The 26,765-nt window shown below is 57.0% G+C and overlaps 1 protein-coding gene across 1 annotated transcript; it reads right to left on the reverse strand.

The window, feature by feature from the left end:
* Window positions 1-188: 188 nt before the first annotated feature.
* On the reverse strand, window positions 189-26,765 carry SSU72 (SSU72 homolog, RNA polymerase II CTD phosphatase). The gene is made up of 5 exons (XM_047791077.1): window positions 26,434-26,765; window positions 15,331-15,474; window positions 2,209-2,348; window positions 1,709-1,827; window positions 189-639 (listed from the first exon to the last, which is right to left on the reverse strand). Exons 1-5 carry the CDS (start codon window positions 26,610-26,612, stop codon window positions 538-540), a joined length of 684 nt encoding a protein of 227 aa, XP_047647033.1. The 5' UTR covers window positions 26,613-26,765; the 3' UTR covers window positions 189-537.

Here is a 26,765-nt window from a genome sequence, read left to right on the forward strand (position 1 = left end):
ACCAGGAGGGTGAGCAGGGACGCGCGGCCCACCCCAGCCCTGGTGCAGGTCCCACTTTTTTCCAGGATCCCAGTGGACAGCAGGCCCTCGGGGTCAGCTAGGAAGCTCGGCCAGACCCCCAGGCCTCGGACGCTGCCCGAGGGCCGAGAGACGGGCGACAGTGAGCAGAGCACTATGGGGTCTCTCCCCCAAGTCCAGCCTGTTGCTTTATTCATGGATTTGCACATTCCAGCCAGTGAGGGACGGTCCGTGAGCGGCAGGCATTCAGGGGGATGTGCGATGAACCGTTTTTCTCTTTTTTGGTTAAAGACAAAAACTCGATAATCAACATCCCACTTAGGAGTAAGAGCAGGACAGAAGAAACCTGATTGTTTTGCATCTGGCATTTGTGTCTATCTTCTCGTTTCATGGGCACAGTTTGTGAGGGAACCGCCCCCGTCCGCCAGCGGCACTCGAGGGAGACAAGGCCAGAGGACGGCGGAGGAGCGGAGGGCAGCCCAGGGGCGACTCCGGGCGGCGGGGGCGGCGGGCGCGGGCTCAGTAGAAGCAGACTGTGTGCAGGAAGGCCCGGCCACTCTTCTCCTCGAACTCCTGCAGCAGCTCATCGATCTCGTTCTCCATGTCCTCTGTGTGCTGAATCTGCAAGGCGCACAAGGGCGCTCAGCTGCCGGCCCCGTGTCTCCTGGGGGTGCTTGGCCCACGAGAGGGCCGGCGGGGGCGGAGGGGGGGGGCAGGGGCTGCAGCGCGGGGATGGGCACGGGGCAGCTACAGCTCCGCAGGCCTGGCTCCAAGGTCATGGGGACACGCACCACAGACGCCTGGCGCCTGTACTGGCCCTACTTCGTAAAGGAGCAGACCCCACGGGGAGGGGGCCTCTTGCCGCAGTCACCCAGTGAAGGGACCTACCCACGCTAGGATGTCGCCACCCCCCACCCCCCCCCCAGCGGCCCTCCGCGTGTGCGGATGTGCCTGGACCTCTCGGTGGAGAAGCACTGCCCTGGGAGGAGCAGGGGCTGCCAGGGGTCAGCCCCTGGCGGCTTGACAGCACACGCGCCCTGCTGGGGGCTGGCTCCTCTGCAAATTCTTGCCAGTGAGAAAGGGGTGGGGGGGTGTGCAATTTCTGGGACACGTTGTCCCCTTCTGCTTTTTCTCTTGCATGATGACCCGATCACGGGCACAAATGCTGGAGCTTCGGCAGCCACCCTGGACCACGAGGCACCTCGGAGGCAGAAGCTGCGCTGGCTCAGCAACAGGAGCACAGGGCCTGGACTCACACAGCAAAGCCGCCTGGGCCTGCCTGACCCCAGACTTCTCAGTGAAGCCCCCTGCTTCTTTCACTTTCCTGTCACCCACAGCCCACCAACCTAAATGCAGAAACCAGGGGCTGAAAACAAGACAGTGCATCTCTCCTGGAGAAGGTCCCTTTGTGACCTTTGAGAGAAAAAGTGTGGCTCTGAGCACAGCTGCCTAAAAGCATCTGGGGAGGACGCCCAGGGCCACTCGGGGAGGGCCAGACGTCAAGGACAACAGGTCCTGAGGCTGCACGCCGAGCGGGTCGCTCCCATTGCCATCAAGTCCAGAAGCTCGAAGGTGGACCCTCAAACCTGTGGGCGCCTCTGCGCTGGGGGGTCCTAACACTTGCAGAGGAGCCGCACGGTGGGAGCGCCACTCACGGCGACAGCCTGGCAGGGGCGGGGCTGATACTCACGCACTGGCAGAGCTCACAGATGAGGAAGGCCCCCAGCGTGGCCTCCTCGTGGTTGTCCTGGATGTCCACGTTGATCACGTGCACGGGCTGGCAGGTCTCCTGCTCCCTGGAATTCAGATCTGACCAGGACAAAAGGACAAGCGTCAGAGGCCCTGCCCTGGCCGCCTGCCCTGCCCCTGGCGACGCACGGTTAAGGGTCACAACCAGAGCAAAGCTTGTGCCCCTCAGGCTCAACCCCAGGCCACCCAGTCTTGGCTGCCAACACCAGCCTGTCCTGCAGGAGAGCAGTCAGCAGCACCCTTGAAACACAGACCCCGGCCCCCCGCTCCACGTGCCCCCTCTGTGCCCTAAAGCCCGCGCCAGGCTGTCAGTCCGCACAGCAGGCCTTGCCCTGAGGACCCGGGTGGACCGGAGGCCGCAATCTCCTGCCCCCACCCCTGCCCACCTCCCCGCGGCCTGGCCCGGCGCCATGGCCTCGCCAGCCCCGCGCCCACGCTAACCTTCCACCACCTGGTCGTACACCCGCTCTTCACAGGTAAGGATCAGGTCAAACAGGTCTTTGCAGTTCTGGAACCTTTCTGGCCGGGGCTTGATTCTCTTGTTTCTGTCCAACATGTGCAAAATGCCATTCTGCGTGTAGCTGGGTGCTTGAGTTAAGGAACTTTGGATACAGAGCTTCGTCACGCGTGGCAGCCTCGACGAGCTCAGTGCCTGCCTGCCACCTGCGCAGGCAGGGCCACTGGGTCCCCTCCCCAGCGGGAGCATCGGGCCACTGGGGCAGTTTGGGGGAGCACGCTGTGCTACTGTCCCCTGTCTCACAGACCAGCCGGTGCTGGGCCCCAGCCCGGTGTCTGGACCTCCGCCTCCCAAGCTGCCTCAGACAGACGCCTTTCCAGAAGGCCGACTTGGTATCTGCAGCCTCCTCTCCCGGCCGTGTTTGAACCTCTGCCTGCCTTTCTGTGTCCTGCGGCATCTCTGCAAATGCTCACACTGAACCCAAGCCCTTCGGCAGAGACAGCGCCAACCTGGAAGCCCAATCCCAGGTCCAGCTCAGCCACAGCAGGAAGGAAATGCGGAAAACCACCCAAGAAAGGACACTTCAGGAGTTCCCGTCGTGGCTCAGTAGTTAACGAATCCGACTAGGAACCATGAGGTTGCGGGTTCGATCCCTGGCCTCGCTCAGTGGGTTAAGGCTCCAGCGTTGCCGTGAGCTGTGGTGTAGGTTGCAGATGCGGCTCGGATCTGGCGTTGCTGTGGCTCTGGCATAGGCCGGCAGCTACAGCTCCGATTCGACCCCTAGCCTGGGATCCTCCATATGCCTCAGGAGCGGCCCAAGAAATGGCAAAAAGACAAACACACAAGAAAGAAAACCAAAAAAGAAAGGACACTTCAGTAGCAAGAAGGGTGTCGAGGAGCTAAGTGCAAGCGAGTGAAGGGGGCCCAGGCCCAGAGCCTCAAAGGGCCGAGTCCCTCTGGGAGCCTCCAGACAGGGCCACACTCCTGCCCTATCCAAGGGCTGGGACTTGGGACCCAGGAGAGGGTTCGGTGACCCAAAGGCGAGGCCCACGGTCTCTAAGGGTCATGCAGGTATTTGGGGACAAGCACGTCACTCACAGACACATCAGCTGATCAGGAACCCCAAGCGACGCTTCCTGTCTTGCCCAGATTGAAGTTAGGACCGTCGAAACAAGTTCACGTTGCTCAGAATGTATTTCCTATCCTCCTAGACGATGAACACAGCTTTGGAAAGATATTCAAGAGCCACATGAAGATACCTGACTGCTCGCTGTGGGGCATTTTGGTTCTTGCCACTTTTCAAACAAGCGTTCTAGCCACGGCCACCTCGCGCTGGCCTGCAGCCCTGCCTGGCACTGCTCCTCCCAGCTGCCCACGGTGCCGGTGCTGCTGTTACGTCTAGGTCTGCCTCCCCCAAGCCCGTCCTCCGGACGCCGGGCATCCACGACCAGCAGAAAAACAAAGGCTAGGGAGGCCCCACGTGGGCAGTGCCGGGATGCAGGCACCCTGCCCCTCATGGTATCCTCTGAGACCCACCTCCCAGACAGCAGGGCTTCAGGTGACACTGAGGCTCACAGGGACGGCTCCAAGAGGAGGCCATCAGGTGCTTGGGGCACTGCTGACAAGGTCCGACAGCCCTCAGAGCTGGCCCCTGCTTCACCCGACCTTCGATCATTCGCTCAGATGCTGTCATGGAAGGAAGGTCCCGGGGAGAAGAAAAGGACCAGTTTGGAGATCAGACCCTGCCCCGCATCAGCTAACAGAGCAGGTGCATCGGTGGCCTTTGTGGCCCTTTTCTGACAACTACAGAAGAGGGGAGACCCAGGCCGTGCCAGGCAGGACCAAGGAAGGACAGCGGGTGCTCAGGCCCTTGAGGATGAAACCCCAAACCGCCCGAGCTCCCTCTTCGACCCACATGGGGATGGAGAAAGGGATCAGGACGGGAGAGCCGCCTGCCACCAAGACAACGCCTTTACTGAGGTCTGGCTTCTGAGGGAAGCCCCACTCTGCTCGGAGGCAGGCAGGCAGGTGTGCTGGAGCGAGGCTGCAGACCCAGGCACGGGCAGCATGTTCCCATGACGGCTCCCGGTTGAGCAAGGGCCGGGGCGCTCCGGACCCATCGGGGCCCAGCCCGTGGACCAGAGCCTCGAGGGAGCGGGGAAGGCAGGAAGCAGGCGTCAGGCCCCAGAACCACCCCCACCCCCCAAAGCCCCCTGTGGCCAAAAGTGACCTCGGGCCCAGACGCAGGGACCAGCCTGGGTGAGCTCATTCAGTGAGGGGCCAGTGGACCTGCCAAGACAGGTGCCATCTCAAGGTACCTCACATGCTTGTCAGCAACGACCCCCAGGAGGGGCAGGACCAGCCTAAAAGCCCAACTCAGAGGGAGAGGCCTGGGGGGGTGTAGCCTCTGGGCTCCCTGCCTAGCAGCTGGGTGACCAGGAGGCCCTGGCCGCAGAGACAGGGCGATTCGGAGGAGAGCTCAGCCTTCCTGCAAAGCCAAGGGCTCTAGAAGCCTAGGATGGAGCCATGTTGTGCCCTGGGGCCCCAGCGGTGGCCCAGACCCTCACGTGCGACTCCTGCCTGCACCTAATTCCTGGCCCCATGCGTGTCCACTCCGCTCACCGGGGTGGGTGAAGGGCAATGTGGGTGCCTCCCCCACTGCACAGACAGGCGGGCATCTTGAGTGGGGCCCCGGGAAAGATGCAGAGGTTCTGGAACCCGACACAGGAAGGACAAAGAAAAAGGATCACTCTGAGACGCTCTGGGGTCTCAAGCATCAAAGGACACAGACCCCAGCGGTGGAGGGAGCTGGCCCGGCAGCCCCTGAGGAAGTGCTTGGGTTCGGGGCGGGGGGCAGGGGGTGTCCTCAGGGAGTGTTCCGAACAAGAGAGAAATGGAGTGGGGATTCGCCTCCAAAGTCAAGGGCAGAAGGCACAAACCCCAGAGAGTCGGAGAGGCCCCCTGGGCCCCAGGCCTGCACCCTGGGCTGCAGCGTCTGCCCCTTGAGTGCCTGCCCTGGCGCCGGCCCCTCTAACTGCAGGCACCTTCTCCAGCGTGAGGTTTAACCCCAGTCACACATTCATCTCCACACGTGTCCTAAGCACACAAAAGGCTCTGTCAGGTGTTTGTGCCCTGCTGGTTGGTGACGACGGATGGGTGGGCATCCAGGGCAAGGCCTTTCAGAAGCATGAGTGACCGCCTTCCCGGAGCAAGTAGGGGCCAAGTGGGTGGAAGGAAGTGGTCTGGAGCCGCTCCCCGGCTTCTGTTGGACAAGGAGGGCCCGGCATGGTGCATAGCAGGGTGGGGGCGACACCAAGCAGGGCCCGGGCGCACGGAGCCCACGGGTGGCAGCCTGGGTCAAGCAGAGACGTTTCCATGAAGGAAGGCGGCCAAGGGCAGAGCTGGAGCCAAACCGGTGAGCAGATGCCGCTTCCCAAGCACGCGGAGGCGCCCACAGACCCGAAACCAGGCCGACGCTCTCCCGAAGGCCGTGGGTTAACAGCGGAGCCCAGCCCACGATCTTGCTGAGCCTGCATGAGGCCCTGTGCCCAGGACTCACTGGGCCCCCATGCCCCCAGGGCCTCTGCAGTGGTGGGGACAGGGTGCTTCCTGGCTTGGAGGAGAGACAGCCTGGCTTCCCCACGAATGTCGCCCCAGCACACGTCAATGGAGATGCAATGGAACACTGAGGACAGAGCAGGGTCTCCGGGTGGAGACAGAACCCCGAGAGGGCAGATGGGAGGGGGAGGCCAGGGCCGTGCCAGCCCAGCCCCCTCCCAGGGCTGCAAGGAAGAGGGCTCCGGGTGGCTCGGTCAGGGGCCGGATTGCTCAGGTTGGGCAGGTGCTTCACCAGTGGGGGACAGCTGCGTCCGAACGGAGCCCAAGGATGTCCTGATCCATCCGGATCAGCCCTTCTGCCCCCCACATCCCCAGGCCAAATCTGAATTTTCCCATCCTGGGGCCCAGGCTGGGGTGCAAACCCCAAACCCCAGGCACTGGGGCTCCCCACATCGGCTACACCCCCAGAACGCCCTCAGCTCTGGATCCTCCGCATGAACTTTGCCTCGAGTTTTGAGCTCGATCCCACTGAACCACAAGGTGCAAAGCCCTCCGGCAGAGACCCAAGTGCCCTCAAAGGCAGGGACCGAGTGCCCTTGGCAGGCTTGCTGGGTGCTAGGGTCACTGCAGACGGCCAGAACGGGTCCGGGGCAGCCGGGCCAGGACAGGCCTGCGGCTGGCTGTGCTCAGACTTGCTCCCCTGGACAGCTGGCCACGCCCCAGGCCTGAACCAGAGCTGAGCACAGGCCAGGGTGGGCAGGACCTCGCGAACCTGGACGCCCGAGGTCCCACTCCCAAGTCCAGCGACGAGACGGCCTCTCTTCTCTGCTGGACTCAAGAATCCACTCAGACCCCTGCCCACCTGCGGGGCTCCCCTCAGGGTGCTTGTCCTGGGGGAGGGGAGGTAGCAGGAGCCCCTGTCCACGCATGAGGCCTCCCGGGCATCGCCCCCGGGCAGCCCCACCTGCGCCCCCAGAGCAGTCCAAGCACCTTGGTCACACTGCAGCCTCATCACGTGGTGGTGGCCCGGCCTTCACTCCAGATCTGCACTGACAGAGGCCACGCTGTGTGCCAGCCTGCACCCGTGGTCAGGTGCCACGCGGCTCCCCGCGCCATGGGTCATCTGTGGTCACTCACTAGGTTAGAGCCAGTGCCTTCGGCCTCCTAAGGCCCACACGCACTGGCCAGGGGGAGGCAAGGTGGGCTCAGCCCTGTGGCAGCGGGACCTTCTGAGACAACCATGAGTTCCGGCCACGGCCACGGCCACAACCCCGAACAGAAATCTTAAGAACGCGCACGACCAAAGGGACCCGTCGAGTGGGCACGCAGGAGGCCCCAGAGAACAGGGCAGGGAGGCAGAAGGAACGGGGACCCCGTGGGGAAAGAGCGGAGAAAAGCAGCTCCCCTGACACCGATCCACTGAAAAGCAACTCTGATATTCAACTGACAAAGTGGAATAAGCTATTTTTTAAAACGTAAAAAAAAAAGAATGAGGAAAACTAGAAAAACAAACATCTTGAGTAGCTTGTTCAGAGCGTGCGCTCCCAATGCCGGGCACTCCCGGGGATCAGCAGCCGCTCCCAGAACCGCCCTCAAGCGAGTGCTCTGCTCTCGGACCCGAGCCTGGAGGGGCGTCCCGAGAGGCAGAGGGACAGGGCAGCTCAAGCCAGCAGAGGCCTGACGACAGCTCTCCAGATGGCAAAGCAGCAGCAAAGTCGCCAACGCTGAGTCGCAATCAGCGAAAAATGAACTGGAACGCAGATCAGCGTTCCTGGGGAGCACGTCTGTGTGACTAGCAGCCTCAACGCACCCCCAGAGGCCCCACTGCCCCCGCCCCCGCCTCGGAATGCAGCTCTGCTCCCCTGGCCCGCATCTGCATGAGGGTCCGAGGAACCGGGGGGAGACTGCTAACACCCCTCTTCTTCAGCAGCTGCACCCCCAAACGGTGTAAAAGCCACAGAGGACCCGCAGAAGGCGGACGCGACCCTCCAGCCCAAGGCACTGCCTCAGACAGCTGAGGTTTGGGGAGCGAGGGCCAAGGTCAGGACCCCTGGAGTTCCTGTTGTGGCTCAGCGGTAACAAACCCGACTAGTATCCATGAGGACGTGGGTTCGATCCCTGGCTTCTCTCAGTGGGTTAAGGATCTGGTGTTGCCATGAGCTGTGGTGCAGGTTGCAGATGTGGCTTGGATCCTGCTTGGCTGTGGCTCTGGTGTAGGCTGGCAGCTGTAGCTCCCCAAGCCTGGGAACTTCCATATGCCACAGGTGTGACTCTAAGAAGCCAAAAAAAACCCCAAGACCCCAAAACAGAAAAAACACCAAGGTCAGGTGCCTGGGCTGGGCTTCTCCGGCAGCGAGGGCAGGGCCGCCTTCCTGGCTGCTCTTAGCCCAACGTGAACCAGTGACAGGGAGGATGACGACTGACTAACCAGCTAGTTTTACAGACTTCAGTGGAGTAAAAACGGTAGACCACCTGTCCAAATAGAGTAAAACATGACATGTATTTCTTTAAATTTGAGAGAAAGCTCAAAAAACTGTTTAATCAACCGGCTGATAAAAATGCCATGGGGAGATCGGTAGTCTTAGTATTTTATTCCAAATGGACATATCCCTGCCTCCTACCTGCTGTGTGACACCGTCAAACCAACCTTGACACAAAAAGACAAAGCCGAGCCTTAGGCTGGAGCGTTTTAGTGAGAACTATTTTTTAAAACTTTTTCAGAAAAAGTTCCTACTGTGGCTCAGTGATTAACGAACCCCACTGGTAAACATGAGGACGCAGGTTCGATCCCTGGCCTCACTCTGGGGGCTAAGGATCCGGCGTTGCCGTGAACTGTGGTGTAGGTCGCAGGTGTGGCTCGGATCTGGCATTGCTGTGGCTGTGGTGTAGGCCGGTGGCTACAGCTCTGATTCAACCCCTCGCCTGGGAACCTCCACATGCCATGGGTAGGGCCCTCAAGACAAAAAACGAGGGAAAAAAAAAGAGAGAAAAAGTCCTCAAATCATGAATTAGTCTGCAAATACCAAATCACTTCTACAAAGAGGTTCAAAAACAGACCAAATCCCAAACATCACACGCGGAGGACGTGGTGACACTCTGGGTTCCATTCCGGCCTCCAGGCGGTGAGAACACAGCACCCTGCCTGCCCAGCGCTGGCCGAGACCCACCCCAAAGACCTGGAGCCCAAGGGAAAATACAATACCCCCTCCTGCACTGAGCTTCCACTGGAGCAATTTAGGTCAGAGCCAGAAGCAGTCAAAGGACACAGCCCAGGGCAGGCACCGACCACACAGCCCTGGCCGCCCGGTGCCCCCTGCTGGACCAAGGCTGAGCACTCGGCCTGGCACCCTCAAAACAATGCAGTTTGCACAAGACACTGAGCTGTCTGGCCACGAGGGGGGATGGGGGCGCATCTGAGAAGCCAGTGGCACAGTGAGAGGACCCTTGGGGGCAGCCGGGGTCCAGAGGCCTCTCAGAGACACACCAACAGCGGGAGGGAGGGTCCCCACGGAGCAGGGCACAGCAGGGCCAGCCCACTGTGAGGGCCCTTGTCCTCACGGACTTTCCGCTTTTACTCGGGGTTACAGGCCTGCAGGGTGGGAGCCAGGCCCTCCCTGCAGCACGTTTCGCTTCCAGGATGCGCGTCCCCAAAGGCGCCCCAGTGGATATGAGGGTGATCTGGCTGCGCCATCTGTTCCCCCACTGATCACCAGCGTGGACTCAGTTGATCTGGCTGCCTAGGCGGGCGTCCCCCTCCTCCCTCGCGGCTCCAAGGGCGCCCCTCCCGAAGCTGCGCGCTCAGTTGCAGAGGCCGAGCATCCGCGACGGAGAAGGACTGTTCTTCAGTTAAGGGTATACGAGCAGCTGCACTCCCGCTAGAACCTCCCAACAAGCTCCAAAGATGCCCCAGTGACATCCCTGGCTTTGGAGGACAGCACTGTGAAGGAGCAGGTTCACGCCGGGACTGTCCTGTAGCTGCTGTGCGCTGTCCCGAGAACACAGGCCACCAGCACCAGTGTGTGTGTGGGGGTGAGTGAGGCCCCAGCCACTGGCGGGGAGCAGAGCTCTAAGCTCCAGATGCCCTGAAAGCAACAGTCGGACTCTGGACACAGTGTGAGAACCGCTTGGCCAGCAGCTATCAGGCTGACTTGCTAGTGCTAGGAAATACATTTGTTTGGGGGATGTCTCGTCCTGGCTCAGAGGAAAACGATGCTGACTGGCATCCATGAGGACGCAGGTTCGATCCCTGGCCTCGCTCAGCGGGTTAAGGATACGGCGTTGCTGTGAGCTGTGCTGTAGGTCGCAGATGCGGCTCAGATCTGACGTGGCTATGGCTGTGGTGTAGACTGTCAGCTGTAGCTCTGATTAGACCCCTAATCTGGGAACCTCCATATGCCACTTGGTGTGGCCCTAAAAACACAAAAATTAAATTAAGTTACAAAATACATATACCCATTTGTTTTGGTATCAAAGCAGCAGCTTCTGCAAAGCGCAAAGACAAACAAACACGAACTCAGGACTCCTCAGGGAGGCTCCCAAGTCAGCACAGAGCCACTGTTGCCAGGCTCGCTGCTGCCCAACTCGGGGCTTGGTGGCCCGGGCTCTGGCAGGGGGTCTGCCACCGCCTCACCAGTCTTCAGGCAAAGTAAATCCACCAGCAGGTTCCACTGTGTCACTACTCTCTCCACACCCTGAGTCTGCCTCTCACCTGCCACAGGCTGTGGGGACCAGACTCAGCCCCCGCCCCAGGTGTGCCCTCGAGGCCCTGGGCCTCAGTGTGGCCAGTGTCAACTCAGGAGGGACCCCAGCGGCCACCTCAGGCACCTGGCTGCAGATGGGGTAACACCTGTCAGACACGGGATGTTCTATAGCTCATCTGAAATCTTTTTTTTTTTTTTTTTGGTCTTTTTAGGGCTGCACCTGCAGCATATGGAGGTTCCCAGGCTAGGGGGTTGAATCGGAGCTGCAGCTGCCGGCCTACGCCACAGCCACAGCCACGTGGGATCCGAGCTATGTCTGTGACCTACACCACAGATCACGGCCAAGCTGGATCACTGACCCACTGAGAGAGGCCAGGAGTCGGACCGGCAACCTCATGGTTCCTAGTTGTATGCGTTTTCGCTGCACCACGACAGGAACTCGTCTGCGAGCTCTCAAGGCCACAGGTTTACTTCAAGCATGAGCGCCCTTCTGAACCCCCAGCTCAAGCTCAGCAAAGCGAGACAGGTGCTCCCCTGAGAGTCAGCGTCTGGTTTTTAGGGACACACTTTCCTCTTATTAAACAGATGCCACTTTCCAAAAATCTGAAACCACAGCTGCCAACCAGGGTGAAACGAGACAGGTCAACAGGCAGGTCTGATGCCCAGGTGGGCCAGGGGCCAAGGCGGGGGACCAGGGTCCACGAGCAAGGTAAGCACGGAGGACAGGCCAGTGGTGGGAGATGACAGAGGGCGGAGCCCGAGTGCGAGGAGAGGGGCTGGGGCCTCAAGCGCAGGAAGCAGCCCCAGGACGGGGGCGGAGCACAAGGCGCTGGAAGAGCCCAGGGGCCTCAGGAAGGGGCTGCTGCGTCCGCCACTGACCACGAACCCAGGATGGACCACGAACTCTGAGGCCGTGGGACTCAGAGTCTCAGAAATCGTGTTTATTTTTACCTTCTACCCCAGGACGGTACAAAGTACACAGAGGAGTAAGCATGCAGAGAAATGAACCCAAGGCCTAAGAGACAATGAAACCGAGAGGATGGAAGAGGAATAAACAAACAATGAAAAAACCATCTAAAGCCAGCGGTTAACGGTAGTTAATCACTGGGAAGGCATGGTGGACGCAGGCTCAAGGCGAGTCTCCAACCACGCGGACCGAGGCAGGATCTGGGCCGTGTCAGTCCTGGCTGCACTTTCACCTGCCCATGTGGGGAGCAACTGGTCACGTGCCTTAATAAGCACCGCGACTGGGGAGGCCTGGTGGTCTGGTCATGAGGACTCAGCGCGTTCACGGCTGCAGCCGGGGTCCAATCCCGGGTCTGGGAACCGAGAGCCTACATGAAGCCACTGCACACCGGGGCCTCTGAAATGAATCCCAGGACCTCCATCTACAGCCTCGCATTGACTTGCTCTTGAAGACAAGTGGTTTTATGACTCACGAAGCAACTACCGAAACTTACAAAGTGCCTCGGTCTTCCCGGCAGCCCCTCCTCTGCAACCTCCACTGGGCCCAGGACCCAGTGATCAGGTCCAGGCTGGCCATTCTTCTAGCAGAAGAGAACGACTGATCTTTCCCCAAAGGTGCTCCAAGTCAGCTGATGCTCGGCTGCAGGAGTGGACACCGGCTCTGGCAGATGAAAAAACCCTTGGAGCCTCCATCAGCTTGACCCAGGAGCCACACTTAAAGCCCCACGAAACAAGCATGAAGCTGCTGTATTTGAAAGGACGCCACAGGGGAAAGGAGTCAATTGCGGGCGAGGGCCTACACGTAAAATGGAAGCTCAATACTTGCCACAAGCTGCATGACCCCTACAGGCCAGGCAGAGGCCGGCTGTGCAGAGGCGGCAGAGCCATAGGAGGGGAATGGGCCAGGGGGGCGGGAGAATGTCCCACAACCCCATGCACCCCCTGTGGAACAGCACGCCTGGAGCCGTTTCAGCGACAAAGCGCTCAAGGTCAGAGGGGCAGCTGCTGCATCAGGAGCCCAGAGAGAAGATGCTTGCAACCTGCCCGCAGACAGGGAGTTGAACCCAGGTTTGACAAACCCGGGAAGGGAAGGGAAAGCAGACCCCAACCACCCCAATCTAGCTTTACTCAGGGGCTGGAACACACCCGGGGCAGGTGCTCCGAGGCCACAGCAGTCACGTGGGACTGAGGTAGGAGGCCCTCAACTCCACTCCTGCTTGTGGAGAGAACTCAAACCACACATTCACAGGCAACAGTTAACAACAGAGCTCCAGGCCCAAACTCACCAAAGGCCCGGTAAGCACAATGTCCCGGCGGTACTGCTCGTCCTCAGGAGCCTGCCCAGCCGCCAGCAGGTCCCCGGGCCCAGCCCCCGCCCCGGCCTCTGCTCACATCACTGTCCCCAAATGCCAGCCTTTCCTGAGCGTCTGATCTGCAGGTTACAGCGCACGATGCTCTTCCAGTTGTGCACTGCCACCTGTGAAAGCTGGCACCTCCGCAAAAGCCCAGGGATTCGATGGGCTCCAGACGGGTTTTCAGCAACTGGGGAGACAGCGAGGCGTGGGGCTCACATCACCACTGACTGCCAACCCCTCCCGAACTGGCAGGACCCACCCCCGGTGTCTTGGCAGTGCCCCAGTGAACCCCTGGCACAGAAACCCCTCCCTGACTGGCCTCAGGCTAACGGGCAAAGCTAAGCAGAGCACCAGGCCTGGCCTCCTTCTGCCCCTTCCTCCCCGACCCAGAAGCCAGAAATCCCACCCAAGTGAAGCCAGTAAACTGACGTGTGTCCCCCCACCCAGAGCCTCTGAGAGGAACCAACAGGGGCCTATGGGGGCCACATCCCCACACCCCCCAGAGGGTGAGCACAGCCACCCCGGTCGCCTGACTCCTGGGCCGGATGCTTCTGAGGCCATGGTCTGAGGTCACCCACAGAGGATCTCAATCCGGAGATGCTGGCCGATGCCCTTCCGTCCAGTTCCCAGGGACACACACAAAATCCCTCCTTCTCCACGTTCCTCGGAATTTGGTCTAAAACGCGTAAACACTGCCCACGCCCAGAAATGGCTCCGAGGTGGTGATAGTTAAGGGAGTGTCAGCAAGTTCACTACCATCTGTTTTCTGCACAAGAGTCTTAAAGAAAGAATGGTGCTGAGCACTAACCTCCAGACAGACGGCGCCTGAGGATGAGGCTATGGACATGGAGAGTCCGCGCCGTGAAAGCCTGGCCTTGAGACCAGGCTTTGTCCAGGTGAACAGGACCGGGACTAACCCTTTGGGCAAGACTAGGGCACTCCTGCCACACAGATCTGGAGGTGGGGCCTCCCCTGCTGGGGCTCAGACCCAGGACGTGAGCAGGGCCCATCACTGCACCACTGAGACCAGGACACAGCTGGAAGCTCCCCGGAAATACATGGAGCTTTTCCTAATGCAGGTTCAGGGCTCCTGAGAAAGGGGGTGTGCAGAGTTCCCCAGTGGTGCAGCAGGTGAGAGATCCAGAGTTGACACCACAGTGGCTCGGGTCACTGCTGTGAGTGGGTCTGATCCCCAGCCTAGGAATTTCCATGTGCCAAAGGCGTGGCCAAGAATAAAACATACGGGGGGGCGGGGGGGGGCACTGCAAATTCTCAGCAGGGCTTCCAGCCCCAGGTCAGGCCTTGGAACTGCAGGGTGGCTCTGGCGCATGTGGGTCCTGGACCCCAAGATCAGTGCGTCACAGAGGCCCCACAGCCACATGACCCAGCCGCTCCCTCCGCCTGGCTGCGGCACTGCCAGGAAATGCGGGGGACTCTGGCCAAACACCCCCAGTGACGTTTACCTGCAGCCAAAGAGCAGAGGGCACAAAAGCCGCTGGCGTCCGAAACACTCTGCCGGAATGACCTCTGGGGCCCCTCGGAGCTAACAGACTGATCTACAGTTGTGCGGAAGCAGTTTACAGTTTATTGAAGACTGCAAGAGTGTCAAAGGGCCGCGTTTCCCACGTGGTGTCTATGCCCCTTTGGCTTGGCATGCGTCCGGGCTCCATCCTGGGAAGGACCACCACTCAGGGAACAGAGGGAGCAGCCCGGGGTGAAGCAGCCCTCCCATCAACACCAGGACGGGAGTTCCCGTCGTGGCGCCATGGAATCGAATCTGACTAGCATCCATGAGGACGCAGGTTCGGTCCCTGGCCTCACTCAGTGGGTTAAGGCTCTGGCGCTGCCGCGAGCTGTGGTATAGGTTGCAGATGCGGCTCAGATCTGGTTTGCTGTGGTTGTGGTGTAGGTCGGCGGCTACAGCTCCGATTCGACCCCTAGCCTGGGAATTTCCGTGTGTCGCGGGTGCGGCCCTAAAAAGAAAAATTTACAAGCGAAACAAAACGGGATGAGCTCAGCCACGCGACAGCCCGGTGTCAGTTAGAGGTCTGTTTAGGAAGCCCTGCCTTCGTGGGAGTCTTAGGGAACAGACCCGGTCTGTTTTCTCTCTGCCGAAGTCAAGTCCGCTCTAGCTGCTGGCTCCTAACACGCATCCTCTGGCAGCCAGCCTGGCCTCTTGTGATCTGACCCTCCGGAACCACCACCAGGGTGTGCAGCACTGCACGCCCGCACACACACCTACCTGAGGAGCACAGAGGCGGGAGGCCAGCAGTGTGCAAAGCCACGGGACGCCGTGGTTGCACCTTTCTCGCCTGAGCTGCCCCAACTGTGTCTTCACGTGCACACCTGCGTGTCCTGCACGCCCAGGGCCCCAAGGGGCTCCAGCCCATGGACTGTCCCCCGAGCACCAGATGAGAAACCCAGGACCCGCACACCCGCCACCCCGCCTCGCAGACACCCCTGAGTGGTGCGCACGGTGACACCTGCCAGAGAGGAGCGCGGGGCTAAAGGGCGACCCCTGGGATGCAGTTCTTTGTCCTTCCTGAGGAGGTCGTTGTACATCTGGTCGTACGTGGTTCTGAAATCGTAGACGTTCGGCTTGTCGGGCGCTGGTCCCGGGAGCTTCACGTGAGTCCCTGTCCCGAAGGACCGTACGCTGAACCCTCGTTTGCTGAAAGACACAGAGGACCGCAGCTGGATTAAGACCGACACGAGAGCTGACAGAGGAACACGAACTGGGAAATGGACCGAATGAGCACGTCTGGGTTTGCTTATGTTTTTGGCGTTTTAGGCCGTCCCCGCACCCCGTGGATGCTCTGAGGCCGGGGCTGAATCGCAGCTATAGCTGCAGGGCTACGCCACAGCCACGCCAGATCTGAGCCGCATCTGAGACGGACACCACAGCTCACGGCAATGCCGGGTGCCCGACCCCATGATCAACCCAGGGACGGACCCTGCATCCTCGTGGACACCAGTTGCCCTCATGGGAACCCCTGAGCAATTCTGCTGCTATCACAATGTGCTTTTCAGTTCTTAACTATCAGTATTTTATTCACCCATTTTTAAAAATCCTGTAGCATGTCACACAAAAGCTAGATAAAGTTAATCTAAACGGAAGACGAAGGATCCTTTAACAGAGGGAATGAGTCTCTCTCCACTGTGACAGCCACAGGGCAGACACGCAGACCAAGGAAGGTTCCATGAGAGCAGCCTGTCACCTGCCCATGTCCTGGCTTCTGTGCAGGATGTGGGGCCATAGAATCCCTACTTTCTGATGCTAGCTAAGAAGGGGTCCCCTTCCCAACAGGTCCCCAACTACCTGTGCTGCTGGCTTGCCAAGAGAGGAGAACCCACGCTGGGAGCACTCCCACAGCTATGGACCCTGCCCTGGAACTGACAGCCCAAGAGAAGGAAGCCGACCAATAAAAGGGGAACGGGCAGGACACGCGGCACACACGCGAGACCAATCGCATGCCAAGAACCAAGCATCATCTCAACACACAGGGGCCTCACCCAGGGTCTCGGTCAACCTGCCAGGGACCTCAAGTACTTTCACACTCGCAGCGGGAAGCTGACATGTTGAGTGTTACAAGGGCCTTGGCTCTGAGGCTGCAGGGTAACTGTCTCAAGCTTTTTTATGTTTCTACTGCAATTCAGGGGCTATCTGGCCGGTCTGGAGAGTGCTGGCTTCACAACTGGGCGGTGCCATGAGCCTCCAGAGGCCCCAACCACCCACACACCTAAGTCACAGGTAAGAAGCACATCCCGTGGGAGAAAAAGAATGTGTGTGTGTGTGTGTGTGTGTGTGACTGGGTCACGCTGCTGTACAGTGGAAAACTGACAGAACACTGTAATGGAAAAAATAAAAATCATTAAAATAAAAAAAAAAAAAATCACAGAACTCCCAATAAAGAAACCTCTAGAAACAAATAAGAAGCAGCAGCTCCCAAGGTCGCCAGGCCAGGGCCTTCCCCTGCAGCTGGGTGGCGACCAGGGAGAGCCTGTGGGGGACGCAGAGCCAACACCCACCAGGTGAGACATGCAAGCCTCCACCTGACACGTCACTTCTGGAAGCCCAGCCTGAGTCCTCCGTGCTAGTCCTTAGACTGGCAGGTCACCTGCTGCCGCCACGAGAATGAGGCATGGCTCTCAGAAGAGCGCAGCCACTGCACGTGGACTAGGGTGTCCTGGGCAGCCATCTGGAGAGACCCAGCTCGGATATCCCTGGCCCACATCCTCTGAAGATGGAAAGAGCCAAGGCTTGTCCCTCGGTCCCCGGCAGCCCCGAGCTGTGCAACCAACCAGGCACCCGAAGACGCCCGTGATGGAGAGCAGGTGGCAGCAGACGAGTGAGGAGCACATTGGTCCAGGCAAGCAGCACGGCAGCCCGGAAGGGGAGGGCAACCAGGCCTCCACCCGGCCCGAGGCCAGTCCTCGCCAGCTGCCAGCTCTGCTCACCTGCAACCAAAGGCCTATCTCCAGAGGTCCCCGGGGCTCGCAGGTCCTTAACTCGCTGTGCCACAGGGGCAACTCCTTCATCACTTTTTAAAAAATTTGATGTTTAGTTTTTTTTTTTTAGGGCCATACCCACAGCATATGGAACTTCCCGGGCTGAGGATCGAATCCGAGCAGCAGGTGCACCAACACTGGATTCGTTAACCCACTGCGCCAGGCCATGGACTGAACTCGAGCCTCCACCGCAAACTGAACTGCAGTCAGATTCTTTTCGTTGTTGTTGTTTTTTGTTTTGTTTTGTTTTGGTCTTTTTGCCATTTTCTTGGGCCACTTCCGTGGCATATGGAGGTTCCCAGGCTAGGGGTCAAATCAGAGCTGTAGTCACCAGCCTACGCCAGAGCCACAGCAACTCGGGATCTGAGCCGTGTCTGTGACCTACACCACAGCTCACGGCAACGCCTGACCCTTAACCCACTGAGCAAGGCCAGGGATCCAACCTACAACCTCACGGTTCCTGGTCGGATTTGTTAAGCACTGCGCCACAACGGGAACTCCTGCAGTCAGATTCTTAACCCACTGAGTCACAGCAGGAACTCCCAGCACTTTCTTTTTTTTAATCGCTATTTCTACATCTTAGTCACTTCTTTCTGGTCATTCCTTTGAGGTACTCGGCCATAATTAAAGCGGGTTTTTTTTGTTTTGTTTTGTTTTTGCTTTTTTTAGGGCTGCGCCAGCAACATATGGAAGTTTCCAGGCTAGGGGTCAAATCAGAACTACAGCTGCCAGGTCCCCAACCCACTGAACAAGGCAAGGGATCGAACCCGCATCCTCATGGTTATGTCAGATTCATTTCTGCTGTGCCACAACAGGAACTCCCAAGAATTTATTTAAAGAAACTCAACCCTTGGAGTTCCTGTGTGGCTCAAGAAGTTAAGGATCTGGTGTAGTCACTGCTGTGGTTCTGGTTACAGCTGTGGTGTTGGTTTGATCCCTGGCCTAGGAACTTCTGAATGCCGCAGCCAAAGGAAAAAAAATTAAGGAGCCCGCCTCTTACAACTACATCAAAATTTATTACAGTGAGCACAACTACCCTTTTTTTTTGCCTTTTTTCGGCCGCTGCACCCGAAGCACATGGAGGTTCCCAGGCTAGGGGTCCAAATGGCGTTGTAGCTGCCGGCCTACACCACAGCCACAGCAACGTGGGATCCAAGCTGAGTCTGTGACCTACACCACAGCTCACAGCAACGCCGGATCCTTAACCCACTGAGCGAGGCCAGGGATCAAACCCACGTCTTCATGGATGTTAATCGGGTTCGTTAACTGCTGAGCCACGACAGGGACTCCCAGGCACAACTACTCTTGCAATACGATAGTGAAATACACAATGAATAAGCTTTGATTTAGCCAAGCAGCAGCAGAGGAAACTATTAAATCCCAAGTGGCTGAAGTTTCAAGACTGAAAAACCACTTCTGTTTCCACTGGCGGCAGGTTTACCACTCCATCTTGATCCAGCAGTATTTTCTCGAGCGTACTATGTGCTGGGGGTACAGCAGTGATCAAAACAGACGCAAATCCTTCTCAAACACTCCGGGAATGGGGCCAGAGTAAGGAAACCCTGGACACAGGACGCTGGAGCACAGTGATTGCAAAGCTTCGGGGCAGGAGGTGGGGCTCGGAGCGTGCTCAGCCCCCTCGCACCCGGGGACTGGACCCCAGGACGTTTCAGGTCGGGTCAGGGCAGGTGCACCACGGAAAACCTGCCCACGGGGCTCCTGGCACAGGGTCTCCCACCCCTCCCCATGGGGGCAGGGGTCCAAACGGCCGGGATGGCTCCTCCCTCAGCCATCTCCTGTCACCCGAGCGGTGTCAAGTGTCAAACGAAACCCTGTCCAGGTCACTAGAAGTCCGTCGACCCCAAGATGACCTTCTTCCCTTGCGTGTCCCTAGCAAGGCTTCTAAGAGGGCGGCCGCCGGGTCTGCGAAGGTGGCAGAACTCCGCTGGCGGAGGCCTCCCAGGTAGAAGCCGCCTGGTGGGGCGCGCTGACCTCTCTGCACTGCCCCCCAACTTCCTGAAATGCTCCTCAGCAAGTTTAAATATAAAATCACACCAAAAAGTTTGTTCTTCCCCCAACAAAATGTTCACGAGTGGCAAAAAGGCTAGTGAGCAACAGAAGCGCAGGTGCCTCTAAACTCGTGCACCCGACAACACAGTGCATCCCGTGGGTGACTGTGTGTGGTGACATGTTTCCTACATAAAGGGACGGAGCACTATGAAAATGTCTCCGACAATCAAACAGCTTTGTCTCAAGGGCCAACTGTTCTGTACTTAACAGATCTTCTAGACAAGTATTTATCAGAGTTATCAGAAATCTATCAGAAAAGTATGGAAATCATGGTACGTATTAAGATACAAACACACTAAATTACAGAAGAGATTACAGTATCACAGGGAAATAGAACTATTTCGATTGTTATTCCACTGCCTAAAGGATGTTTTAAAATAACAAAGTTAGGGAGTTCCGGTCGTGGCACAGCGGTTAACGAATCCAACTAGGAACCATGAGGTTGCAGGTTCGATCCCTGGCCTTGCTCAGTAGGTTAAGGATCCAGCGTTGCCTTGAGCTGTGGTGTAGGTCGCAGACGCGGCTCGGATCCTGCGTTGCTGTGGCTCTGGAGTAGGCCGGCGGCTACAGCTCTGATTCGACCCCTAGCCTGGGAACCTCCATATGCCATGGGTGCAGCCCTAGAAAAGACAAAAAAACAAACAAACAAAAAAAAAAATAGAAAATAAAAAAATGAAGACAGCACGGGTTACGGTATTTTTTCTATTTTCTGTAGTGTGGTTACTAACCTAATTCAAAAGATTATTTGGGCCAAGACTGACTCCCAGGGACTGCCAACCTCCTGTAAGCACAACCGCCCAGAAGTAGGACACATATCTTCCTACAGGTAAAAATCGCTCCCCGCGCACTCAGCCCAGTTTCCAGCCACCGGCTGACCTCACGTTTGTGGAACACGGGCCATCACACCTAAGTGCCTGCCTACAATTTCGCAGTGGTTCGGCCAGAAGACCGGGCAGTGCTAACACGCCAGTCAAGCTTAGGTCACCACGAGCAGAACGTGGGCCTTAAGCGCGTTTCGATAAACGTTTTCTGGAGTTTATTTTATTCTCAGCCTCCCACAAGGTCGAGGAGCCCAGAGGCTGCTGAGCAGGAGACCACTGTGTGTGGAGCTTGCTCCTGCTCAGATGCCTCTTTCCAGGCCTGCTCTTCCTCAACCCGGGCCTCGCAAAGGCCGGTCTGCTCTGCTGGTCACCGCCGGCCTCCCAGAGTCTCCACGCTGCCAGTGCCAGCACAGATGGGTTCTCGGGATCCGGGGCTGCTTCCAGCACCAACACTGAGGCCCTCAGTGCCACTCACTCATCACGGGAAACCTGCTCAAGTCTCCTCCTGCTCTCAGCTCCACCTGCTCTCACCTACAGAAGCTTGAAGAAGGTCCTTCTTCAGGGACAATGTTTTAGCTGCTGCAGCTGATACCACGCTTGGTCCACCAAGATTTGTCTCAACGGTCACACTCACACAGAAATCTACTCTCTTCCAACCACCCTTCTGGTCTTAGCTCTGCCTCCGGAAGGCAAAAAGCAAAAGCCAGTGCAGTCCCTTAAAATCTACGGGGGGCAAATGTGATCTCCTGTAGATGCCTCCTCTGCCATCCTTAAAGATCTGACTTCAAATCCTTTCACCTTCCCACACGGTTCCCAGTTTACTTTCTTCAAGTGCACCCAGAAACGAGATACCAGAAACCGCGGCCAAAGGCGGCACAAGGCAGAACTGACCATCCCTTCCCGGTTTAACGTGTTCCCGACAAGGGGAGGTTCAGCATTGTGACTGCTTTTTGGATTTTTTTGGCTGTGCCTGTGCTACATGGAAGCTCCTGGGCCAGGGACTGAACCCACACCAGAGCAGCCACCCGAGCTGCTCCAGTGACAAAACCGGATCCTGAACCTGCTGAACCACAGGAGAACTCCCTTTTTTTGGCCACCCCACAGCACATGCAGTTGTTAGGCTAGGGATCAGATCTAAGCTGCAGTTGCCACCTAGGCTGCGGCTGCAGCAACGTGGCATCCTTAACCCACTGTGCAGGGCCCGGGATCAAACCCGCATCCTAGTGTTCCCAAGACAATGCTGACCCTGCTGCGCCAAGGCGGGAACTCTGGCAGCAGCACCCTGATGTGAAATCTCAGTTCTCAGAACAGGGACTGAACTCGGGCCGCCACGGGAAAAGTGCCAGGTGCTAACGGCTGGAGCACCAGGGAACTCCCCAGCACCAGGACTGCGAGTGTGCTGGGTTCAGACCCTGTCGAGATCCTGGCAGCCCTGAGGCTCCGTCCCCGTGGGAGAGGAAGTTTGAGCACCTCTACCCCAGCGTGGCTGGGGCCCCACGCTCCAGGCACATTAGAATTGAGAGCCACCACCCCAAATGAGGGAGTCATGGGGCCTCGCTGGCTGCTGCACTCCCCACACCCTGGGTCCTTCTCCAGCTCACGTGCTATGCCCTCGTGAGCCTCAGTGCTGCTACTCATCCATTTATCAGGACCAGAGCCCCTTGTGTCCAAGCCCTTGTCACTTGCGAGCTATGGCTTCTTGCTCTGGGTATCATGCCCTCGCCCGTGTTAAGTGCAGACACCCTAAGAGCCAAGGAGGAACTCAGATGGCATCTGGAAGGCACCTGGGCCAGAGGAGCTCAAGAGACTGATTCCAACCCTTCCTCAGTCTGCAGCCCCTCTCTTCCTCTTCCCAGAAATTACACTGCCTAGCAAGTCACAACTGAAAACAGAATTGTAGAGCTTCCGAAACTCAACATGCCCCTTAACATCTAAGAGAGAGTTTGGAACAAAAAATAAATTGGCTCCAGAGGAATATCTTAATCCACAAAGAACAGGAGGCTCTGCGGAAACAGTCTCCCTTCACCCTCAAGAACCCAAAGGCCTCCCAGGACTGGCATTTCAAACAATTTAGTAACAAAAAGATCAAGAATGACCACCCAAGGGAACATTATGACTGGTTCTAGAAAATGCCAACATTCAGTAACATCTGTATTCGACTTGTCGGAATGACACCAACCGAGCTGGCTTTCGACAGGGTGAAAATAAAGTAAAACTGAGTTTCACTGATAAACTATCTACTGTGCATGTTCAGTTGACTCCGCCCCTTTTCCTGTCTCATGCCAGAAGATCTCCTACGCACAGTCGTAACCAAACTGCACACACAATTTTCCTTTTTGCTTATTATGCTGTTTTTTTCTTTTCTTTGGAGGGCTGCACCTGTGGCACGTGGAAGTTCCTGGGCCAGGGATCGAATCCGAGCTGCAGCTGCCAGCCTGCACATCCACAGCCACACTGAATCCGAGGTGCACCTGCAAACCATACCAGGTCCTACGATGCTGCATCCAGAGTATGCTCACAGACTCTGTCATGTTTTTAGCCCACTAACACCCCTCATGCCATTTTTAATGCTGTTCACAGCATTCCTAAGGCATAAATCTCTACATCTTTTTTAAGCTCTCTTATTTGTAACAAAAGTCATCTAAATTTTTTTTGTTTTTGGCCAAACCCACAGCATATCAAAATTCCCAGGCCAGGAGTTCCCGTCGTGGCGCAGTGGTTAACGAATCCGACTAGGAACCGTGAGGTTGCGGGTTCGGTCCCTGCCCTTGCTCAGTGGGTTAACGATCCGGCGTTGCCGTGAGCTGTGGTGTAGGTTGCAGACGCGGCTCGGATCCCGCGTTGCTGTGGCTCTGGCGTAGGCCGGTGGCTACAGCTCCAATTGGACCCCTAGCCTGGGAACCTCCATATGCCGCGGGAGCGGACCAAGAAATAGCAACAACAACAAAAAGACAAAAGACAAAAAAAAAAAAAATTCCCAGGCCAGAGATACAATCCGAGCCACAGCTACAGCAGCGCTCGATCCTTAATGCACTGTGCCACAGCAGGAACTCTAAGGGGTGTAAATTTCTTAAAGATGCTTTTCGACCCTTACATCATAGAGATAAAGCCATACGTAATTTTCAAAAGTGAAAACTACACAAAAAGTCGTTCAGTATCAATGGCAATTTTAAAACTAAAGGAAGGATGAGATCTTTTTTTGCCCCAGGGGCATGAAAAGACGTCAATAATGACCATATTGTGAGGAAATGGGGATTCCAGAAACAGGTCCTTTTCTGACAGTTGGGCAAAATGTATGAAAATGTAAACTATGTCCACCTTTTGACTCAACAATTCCACCTCTAGCAATTTATGCCAAGAAATAACTAGAAAAGTGTGCAAAGCCACCTGGATGGCACAAGGCTGTTGACACGATAAAACTGCAAACAAGCCCATGTCTGCCCCTGGGGACGGTGCAAGTGACGGCTGCACAGGAGCTGATGACCAGGCCCTTCCGGTGCAACCGCGCCGTCACTCCACACGAGCAGTTATGTTCCACCCAGCACGTCAAGGTGAAGGCAGAAATGACGTCCGCCCACAATCATGTTCTCTGGAGAAAGATCCCAGCACACCGCTTCGAGCTCCCTTCCGTGCGTTTGTTTGTCCAGACAGCACTCAAAAAGGACGTGCACAAACTGGCACTGTGAGGGCTCACCATCTTCTTCACCTTCTGGCTTCCCACAGGGAGAATGTCTTGCAACAAGCAAATGCTGCTTTTTTAACAAGGAAAACACCCCCAAATGTAGGCATTTTAGAAATTCACACCTAAAACAACTTGGCTTCATGGCACACATGATGTATCTTACCCCCAACTTCCTCCTTCGGCCTCGTTCTGAGTCTACCCTGTTCAGGTGTAAATATGAAAACGAGTAAAATGGTAAAAGCACATAACACTCCTGCTTTGTGCTTATTCGAGAGGGTCTTCTGCACCCTCCTTTCCACAGGAGACCCAGTGCTCTGTCAACCATTGTGAACTAAGCAGAGGCTTGAATCTTACAGTGATGTCCAGGAGGAGCAATCTGGCAAGACTTTGATTTATTAACAAAGTTGCTACAGGAAATTTAAAAACATTTCCTTTTGAAAGACTACATCCAACTTTGTTATGCAGACACAGAAAAGCATAAACAAAAGATCACCAGCCAGGAGTTCCGAGGTGTCTTGGGAGCGCTGGGAAGCAGGTTGCCCCCCCACCCACCCCCGGCCCCACCTGGCACAGTCCGTTAAGGATCCTAAGGATCCGGCGTTGCCCCAACTGTGGCTTGGAGCTGATTCCTGGCTGGGGAACTCCATATGCCTCCACACGCCTCCAGGCGGCCAAAAAAAAAGATCACCAGCCAGAAGCAGCAGAACGAGGTGGTCCTCCAGATTTCTTGTTATTCTAATTTAAGATATTAAATTTTATTTCCCTTAATAATTTTCCAGTAGTGTGAACCTTGCTTTCTTTTCCTTAAATTTCCCACTTTTAGGAAAATTCTGAACAGACTGCAAATGCAGCTGGGGGGGTTCTCTTGTGGGACAGCGGGTTAAGGATCCTGCGTTGTCACTGCAGCAGCCAATTTCCACCCCTGGTCAGGGGAACTTCCCCAAGCTGCAAGAGAGACTAAAAAAAGGGGGGGGGCAGTTTGGGGATCAGGTCGAGCATACTATAACTCTAACACCTTTCCAGTGTTAAAACAACGTTACAGTTTACAAAACTCCAGTTTAAAAGCAAATTTCACATTGGTTTGCTAGGTTCAAAGCATATCACACTCTACCGGATACTGACAGGAACACAAAACTGTTGACAACGTGCTAGATGTTAGGAAGAACTGAACTCGTAATTAGCAGATGGTGGACACCTGGCACTTTCAGTTTCATTACAAATGAGGGGGTGGGGGAGAATTCTGATTTCCCCAAGTTACTCAGGAGGATCAAAACTGCGGTAATGGAGTTCCCGTCGTGGCGCAGTGGTTAACGAATCCGACTAGGAACCATGAGGTTTCGGGTTCGGTCCCTGCCCTTGCTCAGTGGGTTAACGATCCGGCGTTGCCGTGGGCTGTGGTGTAGGTTGCAGACTCGGCTCGGATCCAGCATTGCTGTGGCTCTGGCGTAGGCCGGTGGCTACAGCTCCGATTCAACCCCTAGCCTGGGAATCGGGAATCTCCATGTGCCGCGGGAGCGGCCCAAGAAATAGCAATAGCAACAACAACAGACAAAAGACAAAAAAAAACCAAGAGAGGGCAGGTGTGGTTGTCCTGTAACGTCCATGTAAGCAAACTTGGGAAGAGAAAAACTTTCAACTTAGTTTTTCTATCAAAGTTGACATGTAACGCAACGGCTCCGTTTCACATTCTGTGAAGTGATTAAAAAAAAAACTTTATCCAACGGGAATAAACTTTTATTAAGCACAAACCACACCAGGGTCACAAAAGTGGAGTTCAGTGAAATTTGAACTAGAAGCGTGAAACCAAACTCACCTGTAGCTCAGAAATGACTGACTGGAGATTTTCCAAGGGAAGAGGGAGGAGTTTTTGCATGAGATTTGGAAACCGAGATGTGCATAAATATACAAATACATGAAATCAACAAAATTGGCCGTTCCCGGTTTCGTTTTGTTTTTACGACTTGTTCTATCCTCGAGTTCTGTTGTGCAAGTTTTCCAGATTTGACAAAAGGCGACACACCCTGCAGACTGGATGACTATCCTCTGGTGGACCCAAACCTTGGTCTTGGAACTTACCGCCTCACTGGTGACCATTTAGGCCACTGTTTTCAGATGCACAGACTTGCGTACAGAGTAGACGCAAACCGCACCAGCCTTTGGTGTTTACTAGCAGCTCTGAGATTTCCACAACCCGGAAACCCTTCGGCTGAGACTCTGACCTTTCCGTAATGCTACGCGCACGTGAGGGGACCGCGAGGTAGACCGAGCCTTGTCGATTCCTCGCTGCACTCGGCCCCTAAGCCCACGAACCCGGGCGCTGCGCGGCATCTCGGGCATCCTTTGGGGGCCGGGGCGCACCGCCCGTCTGGGAACGGGGCTGCCCAGCAAGGGCAGGGGAAGCGCGGGCCAGGAAAGCGGCCGCCGCCACACAGCATGGGCCGGGAAACGGGACTGCCCAGCATGGGCCGGGGAGGGATGCGGCCGGAGGAACGGCCAGTCGGGCCGGTGTTCGTAGGGCGCGCTGGGCCAGGGCGGAGGCCCCAACTACCTGAGGATGTTGTGCGCCTCCATGCTCCGGTTCTGGTTGCTCGAGCACACCACCGCCACCCGCAACGGCGACGACGGCATGGCGGTAGCCGCACCGTCCGCGACTCCCGCCTCCAAGCTCCCACCCAGCGGCGCCGCTTCCGCGCGAGGAAGATGGCGACCTCGGTGCCCGGAAGTCATGACGCGCAAAAGGCGACGCCGGCAACGTAGCGCGTCGGGATGTGCGGCACGGACGTACGCAAGGCGTCCCGGCGACCTCCCCACGCCGGCCAGGAGCGCTGGGCAGCGGAGGGAGGGAGGCCCCGCCCCGCGGGCACCCGGCCGGCTGGCGAT

The sequence above is a fragment of the Phacochoerus africanus genome, chromosome 8 (assembly GCF_016906955.1).
Source record: "Phacochoerus africanus isolate WHEZ1 chromosome 8, ROS_Pafr_v1, whole genome shotgun sequence".
NCBI classification, from domain to species: domain Eukaryota; kingdom Metazoa; phylum Chordata; class Mammalia; order Artiodactyla; family Suidae; genus Phacochoerus; species Phacochoerus africanus.

Coding starts and splice junctions, on each gene's coding strand:
- SSU72 (XM_047791077.1), bottom strand. CDS start 26,612: ATGACTTCCGGGCACCGAGGTCGCCATCTTCCTCGCGCGGAAGCGGCG. Junction 15,475..26,433: donor GAGGCGCACAACATCCTCAG/GTAGTTGGGGCC, acceptor TGTGTCTTTCAG/CAAACGAGGGTTCAGCGTAC. Junction 2,349..15,330: donor CTCAGGAAGGACAAAGAACT/GCATCCCAGGGG, acceptor TCAAGCACCCAG/CTACACGCAGAATGGCATTT.